General features: G+C 42.6%; 3 protein-coding genes across 3 annotated transcripts; 1 reads left to right on the forward strand and 2 right to left on the reverse strand.

The window, feature by feature from the left end:
- Window positions 1-488: 488 nt before the first annotated feature.
- AK88_04514 (uncharacterized protein) lies at window positions 489-1,631 on the reverse strand (the record flags this gene model as incomplete). The annotated part of the gene is made up of 2 exons (XM_012482124.1): window positions 489-1,330; window positions 1,508-1,631. The coding sequence occupies 2 exons, from the start codon at window positions 1,629-1,631 to the stop codon at window positions 489-491; spliced, it is 966 nt and encodes a 321-aa protein (XP_012337547.1).
- Window positions 1,632-6,375: 4,744 nt separating this feature from the next.
- Window positions 6,376-11,355, forward strand: AK88_04515 (uncharacterized protein; the record flags this gene model as incomplete). The annotated part of the gene is made up of 1 exon (XM_012482125.1): window positions 6,376-11,355. One exon carries the CDS (start codon window positions 6,376-6,378, stop codon window positions 11,353-11,355), a length of 4,980 nt encoding a protein of 1,659 aa, XP_012337548.1.
- A 1,340-nt stretch (window positions 11,356-12,695) lies between these two features.
- Window positions 12,696-13,850, reverse strand: AK88_04516 (uncharacterized protein; the record flags this gene model as incomplete). The annotated part of the gene is made up of 1 exon (XM_012482126.1): window positions 12,696-13,850. One exon carries the CDS (start codon window positions 13,848-13,850, stop codon window positions 12,696-12,698), a length of 1,155 nt encoding a protein of 384 aa, XP_012337549.1.
- Between the last annotated feature and the right edge of the window lie 1,070 nt (window positions 13,851-14,920).

Raw genomic sequence — 14,920 nt, forward strand, 5'->3', positions numbered from 1 at the left:
TAATTACCCATTTGAAAATGCCATCCTCGGTTGTCAGGTACCATGTTCGTTAGGACATACGGTGGGGGTGCACTCCCCCGAAGCCTCCCTTCCTGTGAGCATTTTTCAGCGGGTAGTGTGTATCCGGATGGGTTAGGACACATACGTCACCCTCCGGGTAAACGCAGTTCGTCTACCGATTAGGACACACCCCTGAGAAGCGAGAGGTGTTTTTTTTTTTTGTCTGGCAGATGCTTCTCCAGAATGGAACGAATAATGTGGTGCATTCGATGCTACGTCGAGTTTCGTTACGCCATGTTACTCACTTGAGTAGGCGCTGATCAAAAAAAAGGTGCGAAAAAAAGGAAGCAAAAAAAAAAAAAAAAAAAAAAAAAAGTTGACCTGGGGTCCCCCGTGCAATCGCTAACGAAGAAGTTAAGTCGAAACGAAGATGAAACGCCTCATCGAAGTGGACCACGGGAACGTCCTACCTGCTTGACACACAAATTCTAATCGTTGTAGTTAAAGCTGGTTCCCTTCTTCTTCATCCTCACCTGCTTCTTATACTTGCCACTGGAGATCTTGCTCAGTCGCTCCTTCTCCAGCTGTTCTTCAAGAAACTCGTCCTGAATTTCCTTCACCCATAGCTTCTTTTTCAAGAGCATTTTCTTATCTTCCTCCGAGAAGGTATCCCACCTATGGGCAGGAATATTCAGGCACTTCCTCGTAATGTATAATTTGTCACTCTCGTCATATTCATCATTCAAAATGTGGTACTTTATCAACCACTTGACATTCCAGAGAATATAGCAAATAATTTGTTTCGGAAGAATTAAGAGCTTAATGATTATTAAATCAGAGAAGGCAAACTTTTCATCTTTTTTTTTGTATAAAAGTCCCATGTCATGTGCCACTTGAACTTCGATGTCTTCTTCTACCTTCCTCTTCATTGCCATGTCGTAGGTGCGCAAATCGGGATGTTGTAACGCTATCCTATTTTGCACCTCCTTCTTAAAGGCTTTATTTTTGGAGAGTTTCTGCACCAGCCTCTTCGTTTCATACTTATGGTTGAAATACTGGAAACCACATAGGAGGAAGCCAATAATTATCAACGCGATTATCACCTTTATGAGCTTAAACATATAATAAAAAATCAGGTTGATCACATTGAGGAAACTGTTTGGGTTTTTCAAATAATAATCATAATACTTCTTCGTTTGTTTGTTGGACAAAACGGTGTATGCCTTGACAATTTTTTTTTTTTTTTCCAAGTCGTAATCATTTTTCATGTTCATCAGGTTCCTGTGGTAGGATGACCTGATCTCGCTCACGCTCGCTCTTTCGCTCACACCTGCGGAGGGGAAAATTTGGACACCTCCCGTATGACTCGAACGGACAATGTTCGGACCGCGATTCACCCTGCGCCTGGGGTGGAGACAGCCATGCGCAGGGGCGTCCTCCAATTGTTGTCCCATCCCCTATCTAACGCTCTCTTTTTCTTTTTCTCCTATTCCCCCGCTCGTCTTACCTAAAATGCCGTAGCAGTTCTCATCGTTGCAGTAAAATCCTCTGATCAAATTCTTTAAGAAGCAGTTGACATTGTTTACCAGAATGAGGTAAACCAAAGCGAAGGAAAAGAAGAATAACCTCATTTTGGTCCAGGGGGTGAGGGGGGGGTTCATACACACATCCTTAGCTTCCTTGCAGTTCGTTACAGTAAGCGTCACTTTCCCAGATTCTTCTTTCCGCTTTTGCCCCTATGAAGTGCTTACGATAATGAAAGTCAAAAAAGGAAATGCGAAAAATCTGGCGAAACAAATGCATAAAATTGTGTTTACGCAAAGGCACTCGCAGGGAAGTGTAAAGAAAAAAAAAAAAAAAAAATCTTAGCTTGTGGCCAAAAAAAGAGTTGTGAAAATTTGTTCAGAAATGTTCAAAATTTTCACACTGTTCAAATTGTGCAAATTTCCAAACGGTTCAAAATTGTGCCATGATGTGTAAAAAATCGTTCAAACTCGCTCGACTAACTGCGTGCATAAGCTCTCACAATACGGGGGGGCTCCAGCTGTGCCCACTCGTCTTGGTAGCCCGAACCTGTATGCACACGAAAGGAAACTCATATATGAAACGTTTCCCAATTGAGAATTTCCGTGTGTTATGTTTATGGGTGTGGTTAGATTAGCTGCCTTCCCTCTCAGGTGATCCATATATATGGCAGCATCCTGAAACTGGTTATACAGAAATGCACTTGTATGTCATTGCTTCTTTTATTTGTTTCTCCCTGCTTTCTGGCAACAACCGATTCGATAGTCTTCCCATTTAGCTGCACGTCGTCCGGTTCATACAACTCAGATAAATGTTCGCACATAAAAGGGAAGTACATATTGTCAAATGAACGCAGCTCTCAGAGGGTGACACTCACCTGAAGAAGCATCAAGGCCCCAATGAATGCAGCGTACTTCACAACCCAGTTGTGCCTTTCGCTCGACCGTTTGTTTACCGGCCAAGTGGATTTCTTTCCTCTCCCTCTTGCATGCAAAATGTGTATGAGCAACACATATGTAGCAGTACAGAAAATATATTTTCTTTTTCTTTTCCGCACAAAATTGAAGGGAGGCCAATATAATGATGCCTCTGTGTACTGAAGAATCTAGTTACGTCCCCATGTGTGCACACCGAAGGCGAGGTGCATGGGGATTGAGTCAATTTCCTATGTTACCATTTAGGTCCCATTTTAACAGTGAATTTGCGCCCATTTTTTTTTACTCCCCGACAGATGCGTAACCCTCCTTTAGTACCTTAGGAAAGTGAACACTATCACCCGTTTTTATATTGCCCCACGTACCACACAGACATCCTCAGACGGTTTCTGCTCATTTCGGTCTGCACATGTGAATGATATTATTACACCTGGACATTACTCCACTGCGAAGGATAACACACCCCATGGTCATTTGGGTAAAGTCCTTTTTCCTTACCATTGATTCGTATAAAATGGAACAACATGACGTATATTGATACGTCTGCGTATTTTTTTTTTTTTTCGTTTCCCTCGCGCAAGTCAAGCGAAAAAAAAAAAAAAAAAAAAAAAAAAAAAAAAAAAAGGTAGAACAACATAGAACAAATCAGAACAGAACGAACAGAATGATCGACGTGAACCAACTAGGGAACGGAACCACCCATTTTCCGACTGGTATACGTTTATCTAAGCCCCACACGTATGGGCCCGACCACGGTACGCACAGAAATGGTAACCGCTTACACACGTGTATGGCTAGGAGCATGTAGGAACTCAGATAAAGAAATAACTCTTCAATTGGGCATGTTCCACGTGTGACTGGAAATGACCCAAAGGGAGAACTCATTTATTTATTTATTTTTTTTTTTTTTGTTAAGCTCTTTTTGGTCCGTGTGTAAATTGTGTTATTAAATTTGGGCGAATTGAGATGAACTGCACGAACTTGAGTTACCACTTTTTTTTTTTTTTTTTTTTGTTTTTCCCATGTCATAATTTTTGGCTTATTCTGCGGGGCGGCGCTCGATTTACGTGTAAAATGGGCGGGGTGATGAAGCTCCCGGAAGATCGGGCAAACATGCCTCAAGCACAATTACACGAAGCTCTCACGGCAGCTCCAACCTGTTAAACGGCCGCTGACGCCCCTTGTGGAGAACACTCGCATTTTTGAAACCCCCATGTTGCAATTTCCACGTGGTGCCCTTCCTATCTGCCAACAAGGGAAAACTGTTCAAGTGTAATTCGCGCCGTGAAAAGTGTGACCGGGAAAAGGTAACCTAAAAACAGTAGCCCGGAATTTACAATTCACAATTCGCGCTCGCCAGTTCCCGCGACGCATGCGGAATTGAAACTCGTGAGGCGGGGTGGTGTGGAGCGGTGATGACACCCCCAATTTCCCCTTATATTTCCACCTCTCCTGCTATTCCTTATGGCTTTTTCTGCCTTTTTCCGTTACACAGAAAACATCTACTGCGCTTTATACCCTCACCTGCCCATGCAACCTGTTTTTTTTTTTTTTTTTTTTTTTTTTTTTTTTTCAACTTCGCGTTCTATGATTCCACGGCAAAAAATACAGTTATTGGAAAAAAAAAAAAAAAAAAAAAAAAAACGGATAAAGAACAGATAAACAAGTAAACATAAGTGTACATTAATATATACAATTAAGTGCAATTAAATAAATATAAGCAAATAGAAAAAAAGGAACTTCACACCCCTGAACTTATGCTCACGTTTGAATCCATCTCAAATTTGTATAATTAATGAATTGACTTTTCCTGTGTGGATTGAATTATTCGCATTATCCATTTCTTTAAGATTTTTTCACAACTCGCTGATTTGTTAAATCTGTTCATTTTTTTTTTTTTTATTACATTTTATCACATTTTATTTTATTAATATATTGTACACAACAAAAAAAAAAAGTATTGGCAACATGTAACATGTACGCAACTGAAAGGTCATGATTTTATTTCTTCAATCTTACCAACTCATTTACGGTTAGTGAAGTGAGCCGTATATTTATATACCCCTTTATTATGAGTGTGTACTTATCCGTGTGCTCCTTTTGCGCGTTTCCATTCGTGTGCATATGCTTTTACACCTGCACACACTATGTTCGCGCGCGCGTTTGTGTGAATCCACCCTGCGTGTCCCCTTTTGCGTGGTTCCATGTAATTTGCAGCAAGCACTTTGCCCTCAAGGACCATTCTGAACGGCATTCCCCCTTGCACGTAGCAACGGGTTTGTTAATTCATCAGCTTGTCACGCACTCCACGCTAGTTGTTCGTTGGTACATGCGTTCTGCTGCCCTTTGTTCTTGTCGTTGTATACCCTTGTTCTGTGCATTTGTTATTTGTCCTTTTTCTACGCCCTTCTTTTCTGTCGCTCCGGTCGACGCGTTTCGCAATTCTCCATTTGTTAATTCGCCCCTACACCTGCCTCCCATTTGTAACTTTTTCAATAATCCCGCGCACGTGTATGTGTAGGAATATACGCATATACACACACATGCATAACTCCCCACATGACTGCTGCGATTTAAAAACACAGTCAAATTCAAATTTAATTAAAATAGATCATTTCCTTCTTTTCCTCTCTGTCTCCCCCTTCTTTTTTTTTTTTTTTTTTTTTTTTTTTTCTCATTTGCATGATCTGCTACATTTTAAAAATAAACAGACAAGAAAAAACAATTCGTATTTTTACGCGCACGAAATGTATGACTTGTGAAAATATAGATTAGTCGAGCTTGTTGCATATTTTTTTTTTTTTTCCCAATTTTTTTTTTTTTTTTTTTTACATGTCGGGTTTAATTAAATTAGCTATAAAAAATTAAGTTTGCTTATTTGAAAAAAAAAAAAAAAAAAACTAATTAATTTGTTGTAATTTCACACCTCTTCTTGAAGGGAAAGAAGTTGTGAGAAAATTTTTTAATTAACTATTTTTCCTTGTGCTTGTATGTGTGCGCGAATGTGTATGTTTATATGTGCACACGCCCAAGCTTACACACGTACGCCTGCGCCTACAACTACGACGACAGCTACATATGCACACCTTGATGTGTAAACTTTTTTTGTGAATGCGACCGTCTACTCTCACGACGGCGTATCTTTTCATACGTACGAATGTGCATGCGCACGAGCCCTCATTCCTCACGAGGCCCCTACTCACATGTGTGTACTGTAGCTTTCACGCCTTGTAGCAAGTTCTCTCAAAAGGCGCCATAAGGGGAGACGATAAAAGGTCGTCGAAACAGGGACCAGCGCAACAGACATATTCACATGCAAATGTGTGTAGAACTAGGTTTTCTTTAACGGGCACAATCTTAGTTCGATACACCTACATTTGTCAAGCCATCTTTTTTTTTTTTTTTTTTTTTTCTCGTTTGTTGTACAGTGTTGCACACTTTATTCCCCTTATTATCGATTTGATAACTCCCACATGTGAATTGGAAAATATACCGCCTCCACAGAATCGGTCATTGAAGGTACCCATTTGTACAAATCACTTGGGACAGCTAATGGTTTTTCTTTGTAGAGGGAGAGTAAGACAGATACATTGTAAAAGAAGGTTAACAAAAATAATAGACACAGTGAAAAACGAATAAAGGCAGAATCAAAGGACGAGTCACGTCGGTACCCGCGTGGAGACAATCACCACACACACGCTCATACAGGCAGATAGAGGCGGACATACACGCACCACTCCGCAAGGGCCCCTTCAAACAGGTGAACCACAGAAGACAAAAAAAGTAACATACGAGGTATCATAGTAAAATTATACTCCCATCAGTCACATAACTTGTGCATGTCTCCTCCGATTAAGTCTCATGTGTGACACTGCAAAAGAGGACCGACTGAGCATACACACCGACACTAACTAAAATGAATAACTTATCTAACTGGACCAATGGCATAGAAGGCGAGACACAGGAAACAAATATGAAGGACACTAACAGGGATCTACCAGTGGAAGACTCCACATATGAATGCAGAATTGAAGGGCTACAGACAGAGGGATGTTACAGTGATGTTACTAATTTGGGGGAAGCGGCTAGTTTATATTTGGAAGCCATCCAACAGGGGTCTGCGCGAGAATCTAGCCACTCGAACGATAGCCTGGACAAGGAAAGCCGCATGTGTGAACAAGTGAGTGCAAACAATGACATAAGCCTTGAGAGGCACGACTCGTGCTTGAATACTTTGGCGAACTCGGCGTTGAGTGGCATGGAAGGTCCTCCTCAAAATGTTGAGCGAGATCAGGGTGACGCAGGCATTCGTGCGGGAGGACATGACCAAGGAAATGGGCAAGCAAGTGACTACCAAAATGGACTTATGAATGATCACCCTGGTAACCACATAAATGATCACGGAGCTAACCCGAGTGAGGCCGCACCCCCAGTAGCAGCCCAGCAATCCGTCAAAGTGAACCAAAATAATTTGCACGACGAACAAAACGAAAAAGCTGGGAACCACACGAGCAGCCAACTCCAAATCGAAGAGAAACAAACGGATGGACGTGCCAAATGTAGCCTCCAAGGAGAGTATAGAAAAACAACAAAGGAAATTACTCAACCCACGCAGAGAGAAAATCACTGCTCAGAAAAAAGCCATTCGAGCGATGTCAATGATTATACACATTTTGGAAAACGAGAAAGGGAAGCTGCACAGGTGGAAGGTATTAGGAAAGTATCTGTGACAGGTGAATCGTTTGTGGGGGAGGATCCACGTGGTGATTACTGCGATGCTGATAACGCAAATTTACCGCCCTATCAGGAGGAGCAAAATGAAAAATATAAAAATAATGACGAGGTACTAGGCAAGGGAAATGAGCCAAGAGTGAGCGCCCCATCTGATGATGCAATAAATAATACAAGTCTGGGCACTGATGCCAGTAGAAGTAGTGAAAGCATTGGAAGCAGCGCAAGAGCTGCGGACCAAATCCAAATGGATAGTAAAACATCGGTCAATTGTGAAATAACTCAACATGAATACAAAAAAAAAAGAGACATTACAGAGGTAGGAGATGATTCTCATTTAAGTAATGCCAAGAAAAAAATTAATTTTTATGGCCCCGTTAATAATACCTTAACGTGTGACCACGAAGGACGTGGAAACTGTGATGCTGCCGAATTTGAGGCAAGCAAAATGAGATCTCCCTCACGCGGTGCACTAGGGTTTGATGGGGCAGAAGCAAATGTGCAAGGGTCCTACAAGCCAAATATAAATGAATCTGAGTCCATGCCATCTAGCGAATTTATAGCTGCCCAAGGAAAGGAAGGTGTGCCCCGTGAAGAAGGCACTGCAGAAAGGGAAGCACCAAGCGACACATTACAGTCAGGCGACATTGCGCACCCAAGCGACAGTGCCCTTCCAAACGGGACCGTGCGTACAAGCGCCCCGCCGAATGTGTGTACTACTTGTAACGCACAGGAAAATGCATGCGACAAAATACAGGATCTAGCAAGACTACAAAAACCTGACACATTGCCTACTTCACTAAAATGCAAAATGGATTCTATGCCCCCAGAAATGCATGCAGAAAGTGGAACCTCTCCACCGAATGAGATCGCCCATGCGCATGCACCCTTAACAAAATTGCCTACACCTTTTTATGTGCATAACGCTGAAGGGAAATTACCGAGGCGGGAAAAAAATGGAAAAGATGGAGAAGATGAAACAAACATAGATAGGAGAGAAAAAGAAAAAAAATTAAGGAACCAAACAATTGTACACAACCTTGAAAGCGAAAATAAAACAGAGCACAAATTACCTGTAGAACGCGAAATAACTGTAGAGGCTGAAAAAAAAACAGAAAAATTTAAAATCGAAAAGAACCCAAACTTGGAAAAGAACCAAAGGAACGAAAAAATCACTTCCAGTGAGAAAAATTCCAAAGGCCAAAAAGGCACACCAAGAACGCAAACCACACAAACCTCGAAAAACGCGCAAGTCGCACTTCACACATTGATGGAACAAACCGCGCACGCGCCAAACTCCACCACCACTTCTACACCAGTTAGGAGCAGCATGAGCTTCAACGAGGTGCCATTGGAAAACCTGAACCAGGGACTGCACGATAAGCAGATGCAAAACTCGAAGCAGTTCCCGTCGCAGCACGAAGAGAGGTACCCGTCCGACAATCAACCTTTCCCTATGGACCAAGGGACAAACACATTTTCGACAAAACACCACAGCAGTGTCGAACTTGTAGGAGCCAGCAATTTGCAGAAGGAGCCTCTGATGGAAAATCTAGAAAACGGTACTACCCTAAATGATCACATAGACATATGTACCCTAGGTTCAGAGGCCCAAGGAGAGGAGCTGAAGGTACACTTACCCTATGACAAGAATGAAATCATCAATGGTGACCTGGCTCGGGGGACTCATGTGACAAGTCTCAAAACAGCAGGTGTGGCAAACGCCCACCACAGTGGGAATCACCTAAGCAGTGCAAACACCGGAACTAGCCAACGTAGTGGAAGCGGCGTAAACGGTGTGAGCGACCAGGACACGGGTATCCTCATGAACGGACAGCAGCTGCAGAATTTCCTGAACGAACAAATGAAGACGGGCAATCCGGTACACAGGGAACTTCCTATAGACACCATCCCCAAGCAAATGATTAAAAAAAAAGTAAGTGAAGACACCATCATTCAGGACAATGAAAACGAGCACATCGAATATAGCAACAACGACATGGTGATGAGAGAAGTTAGTCAAGATACGATCGTTAATGATATGATGGAAGACACTAACATGTCCATGGAAAGGAACAAAGAAATGATTCTTAAAAAAATTACCCAAGATGCAGTCATCAGCAGTATCCATAAGCCAAATGTTGTTCAGGTGAATAATGATCGATTGGGGAAAAACGTAAATCTGGACACCACCATCAGCTGCATGCATAGTGAGGATGTAGGGAGTGTGCGTAAGGACATTTTACTTCAAAAGCTGAATGAGCATGAGGCCATGGGAGAATTGCTTGGAGGCATGAGCGGCATGAAGGGGGTTGGCGTAGTGAGCGGTATGGAAGACATGGACGGCGTGGCCCGCATGAATGGTAGAAACGGCATGCACCACATGGAAGACGTGAACGAAGAAAGCACTCGCGACGACGTGTATCATCCACACCACGTGCTGTACAACCACAACCCTCAGAGCGAGATGAATGGTAGTAGTTTTAAAGAGCAAATAGACCTGCAAAGGATCATGGGTTTCCAGGATCAGCAAAGTCTAATTAGTTGCGCACATAACGACAGCCTGGGGAATCACTGTGAAGTAAACGGAGCATATAACAACGGTCTGAACAACCATTCTATGCATAGCAACAACAAAGAAGTAGACAGCTGCAGTAACGTAGATTTCACGGACGACAAGTACAGTCAGTGGTTCGACACGATATACACAGTGTGTGTAAAATTGGACGACCTCTGCTGTAAATTGAACTCGGATTATCCTCACTCCATGCACATATGGGAGAGTAACGGCAACCCCAGTGTGTACGATTTGAAAAGTGCATTTCAGAACAGCAACAATTTGAAAATGTTGTCGCAGAGTAATCAAGTGGACAAAGTTCCTGGTGGGGTCTCTGCAACTGTACCACCCAGCATTTATAATGACCTAAACAGCAGTCACAGCAGCGGCAATAGCAATTACAGGTATGCAGTTACACACGTGGGTAACAACAACGAAGGAGCGATGAAAAGACATGACCACTTCGTCCAGGATAACTTCGATAATGGTCTTCCTGTACATGTAAAAAATAATTGCAAAGATCTTAGACGCATGTACGGAATGAATAACATAAACGGCAACAATCAATGTGTAAAGGATTTGGCCCATGTGTACTCAGCTTGTGACGATCATTTAAGGAGAATCCAAACGAAGAACGAAAATGGAAGGGATGGCAGGAGAATACAACAGGAGTGTGCTCTCCAGAGGGAATTGTACAACCATGGAAATAGCAGTGCTCTACATGATAATGCCCTCCTCTATGACAGAGAAAAGAATGGCATGAAGAACAACATTGCAGTCTTACCTGGTGGTATTTCAAAGGACGCCTTAGAATTGCTGCACGCGTACGGTAAAGCCGACCCACGAGTGAATGACAGATTCAAGGTCGAACTCTACAACGCGCTTCCGCAGTACAAAGGACACGGAGATGGCACAGAGCGAGTAAACCACGGTAACTGTGGCCACCGCGGCGCCGCACCCTTCAGCAGAGGCATCCCAGCAGTTATAAACAACAGCAGTAACGACATGCCCCCCCGAAACGGAGACTGTCTATCCATGGCCAATAATTTAAACGCAAATGGATTAATGCAATATGTGAAGAATGAAAATAATGACAGGTCCAAAAACGCAAACGACGCATCAGCAAATACGACTAAGAGAAAAAAAGGAGGCAAAAAAAACACAGCCAATAACAGCAAAAGTGTAGAAAAAAGAAATATAAAAAAATATGGCACGGTCAATAGACCTAGTAGTAAAATTATAAAAAATGAAAGCGAATTTGAGTACCTCTTGGAGTTATCCGATAAAGAAGGGCCTAACCTCGAGAACCCTGATGATCTGAAATGTGATGTCGCAGGAGTTTATTGGGACAAGAGGAGCTGGATTGCTTCCTGGTATGACAATGGGAAGCGTTATTATAAATCCTTCTCTGCAAAAACACATGGTTTTTATAAGTCTAAATTCTGGGCAATCAAAGTTAGACTCTCCAAAGTTAAAGGCCAAACCATATTTGGGAAAAATTGCCGCAAGAATAAGGACGCCGATGGAAGCAACAGTGTTCATAACAACCTCACCTTTAACAGTTCAATTGTAAGTGAAAACAATAACGTACTTCTTGGGAATATCTAGAGAGCCATGGCACGTTTACCTCAGGGTGAAGGCACGGGTACTTATTTTATTTTTTTTTTTTTTGCCCTGTAAAGTTGGTAAATAAAGCAGATGGAAATATGAACACTGGTATGTAGTCTAACTTGTGCATATCAACTTGGGAACAAAAAAAAAGAAAAAAAATGAGTACTCTTGGACGTGGGAAAGGAACCACGCGATGGTCGTATCAATCCTTCGTGTGTGTTAGCCCACTCCTCTCCCCCTAGTTCAAAGTCCCCACGTGCCCGCGACGAAGTGTACACCCCTCTTCATTTCACTCAACATGAAAATGCTTTCTTTGTTATTCCGAAGAAATGAGTGGCTGACTCTGCTCTATAACGCTCCCCTGCGTCCGCGTGTGTGTAACTGGGAGAGCCGACTCACGTGCAACCGGCAAAGAGGAGCCATTCCGGCATGCAAAGTTACGCACCCATACATACATACATACATACACATACATATATATATGTATATATATATATATATATATATTTCCATTTACTCCCTTTTTTACATACGCGAGAGTTTCCCAGTTCACCCAATTAAGTTGTTTCGTGTGTGTGCAAGTATACATTTACACATCTGCACAGTAATGCTTCTGTGCACGCAGTCACTTGCATACTTACTCGCTTAACCACCTCTTCCCCCTCCTCATCTATTGTTCTTGGGCATGCCTCCTCGGCCCTGTGCCCTTGTTGTTGTTTCTATATTGTCGTGGGGACGCACTGCCCCGCTCCTTCCCATTGTTCCTCCAATCCTGCAGTCATTTCACGTGCCCATGTCACCATGTCACCATGTTACCATGGCACAATGCTACCACCTCACAGCATCACAGTGTTGCCATTTTTTTTAAGGTAAAAACTTAAAATCTGCAATCAAAGGAGCCTCGTAAAGACTGAGTTGCACATATTTTCGCACACTCCCCTTGTTGCCACTCATGGGTGAAAGGGACAAGAGGCGCAAATGGGACCATGAGAAACAGATACAGGTGGTTCATCCAAGGGGCACCTCCCCCCCTATCTTGTGATGGAGGACCAGGGTGGTACCACTCAAAGAGCAAATACACATGTATATGTGTTCATATCTACACAGCGCTTACATATTTGCAAATTTGGAAAACAAAAAATATATAATAATAATAATAATAAAGCGATACCTACGGAGCTATGTTCAAACCACATCATCGATGTGAATGCCATATTCGCACTAACGGGGTTCTCATTAAGCGGCGGGTTCCCCCCGATGATGGAACGTTCTACCGCGTATAATTACCACACGAGGGGGCAACCAACACAATAAAGAGAAAAAAAAAAAAAAAAAAATCACACGCCCAATGTCCTATTAACAATATCAGCACACTCCTTTGCATTGTCAATATAAACAGTATGAGTCGCATCAGGTAAAATAAAATTCTGGCTGGAGGGAAAGTAATTCTGTATAATTGATTGGTACTGCGGCATGGTATAGACTAAATCTGACTTCTTGCCAATGATAAAACTACAAGGGTTGTTATATTTGTGCTCTTGGTGATTTAGTGGGAAGCTGAGAATGTGTGGGAGTTCTTTGAATATGGTGTCCACGTTAATTTTCCACACGAGGTTTTGCTGTTCGGCGGGAGGGTCCTCGGAACTGCCAATCGCGTCCACGCCACTAATGTTCGAAGCATCAACGAGGTTCACCCCACCCTTCGGCTTATCCACCACTGCAGCTGCATTGCCCACTATTGCCCTTTCTTCTCTAAGCGACGTGCAGATGAACTGCTCGAAGGACCTGGATATGTCCGGGACCTGTGCTCGGAGGTGGGCCACAAACTGGGCTTTGCTTCTCGGACGCAGCTTCGTCTTAATGTTAAAGAGAATCTTCGTCATGTAACTAATATTGTAAGGAAGCTTCACATGGCATTTCTTCTCATTGTAGTCAAAGGGGAGGATGTCCATCACCACTAGGTGAGAAAAAAGAGACTCGTTTTTTAGCGCACAGTACATGGATACCTTCCCACCTAAACTAAAACCAACTAGGCAGCATTTCCTAATGTGAAGTTTATCCAAAACTTTTTTTACGTCATTTTCCATTTCTTCATATTTCATACTATCTGTATGTTTTGAGTTGCCATGGTTCCGTAAGTCAAGGGTTACAATTTTACTGCTTTTTAAACTTTTGCTAAAAACACGAAAGTTAGTTTTGCTTCCATAGCACCCATGAATTAACACTATCGGGGTGCTACTGGTCTCTTCCTTGAATATATTTGTATTATCATAAATGGTGAATGCTATTCCGTCGACTACTTGTTCTACTTGACTTCCAGGTATTTTTGTTTCGAATGAACTGAACAGACGGCTACTCAGACAATTCCTCTTCCCAATGTTCGCGGTGGCACTACTTATTCGCCTTCTACCTTCATACCATTGTATATGATTTGCACATCTTATTTTGTTACACAAATGTGTGATTATTTCCTTCCTCAGAACACTTCGCATTGGCTTTTGTCCTTCACTTGGGTGTCCGCCCCGTCTGTGCGTCCCTCTGGGTTGCCCTCCGGAGATAGGGAAGAAGCACCTGCAAAGGCTGACTATGTACAAGAGCACACAAAGGGTTCGCGCAAGTGATGAACGCATACCGCTACCACAACTGCAAAGCGAGACTGCCAAGTCGATATGCTGCTACTTCCCCGCCGCACGGGCTTTGTCCTTTCTTAGCTTACCCCAAATGTATACTGCGCAACGAAAAAAAAAAATTAACAAAAGGACAAGCAGACCGTCCCCTATACTACTTCACAAAATGGATCACACGCTTTTGCAGCTTCGCTTGTAGTACATCTACCGGAAGCGCCTTTTTTTTTTTTTTTTTTTTTTATTAGACTTAATTTTGTCATATCTTCCATTCAGTTAAAGTTCGTCCCATCTGAGTGTTAATTTTGCACCTCTTAACGTACACACTCCGGTTGCGAATTTAAAAAAAAATATAATTTTTTCCCCACTAAGGGCGGTTTCACTTCTACGTTACCATGCCCATGACCGCAATGAAGTGAAGTTCCTTGGAGTGAAACGCAAAATTGCGCATCCAAACTGCATGAGCCAAATGATAGCTCATTTACCACAGGTGTCACCACTCGAACAAGTTGGTGGAAAAAAAAAACGGTCAGAGGCACTCACATACATGTGTAATAAAAAATACGGCAAACATCATAAGAAAAGGAAAAGAGGAGTAACATGTTAAACGGGGGATGGCCGAGGGGCAAAAATACCGACGGACGCAGCCCTCCCTCGCTTGTGTGTGTCCTTCCAATGTACATACATTCGCACACTACCCAAGGGTGAGCGAAATTCCCCCCGATATTGCAGTCCGGAGATAACTCGATTGTAACCCTTCATGTTACGCAATCGGAAGAAGCCCACCACAGCTTCGTGACTACATTTGTAAGGCGCTTGAAAAGTAATCAATAAAAAATGCAAAAAAAGGGGAAGGAAAAAAATTATAGGAACCTTGAAAGATGTGATCTTACGCGTTGTCACCCCGCGACCATCACCACCAACGTCTCAAATGCTTT

Source organism: Plasmodium fragile (assembly GCF_000956335.1).
Source record: "Plasmodium fragile strain nilgiri unplaced genomic scaffold supercont1.65, whole genome shotgun sequence".
Taxonomy (NCBI): domain Eukaryota; phylum Apicomplexa; class Aconoidasida; order Haemosporida; family Plasmodiidae; genus Plasmodium; species Plasmodium fragile.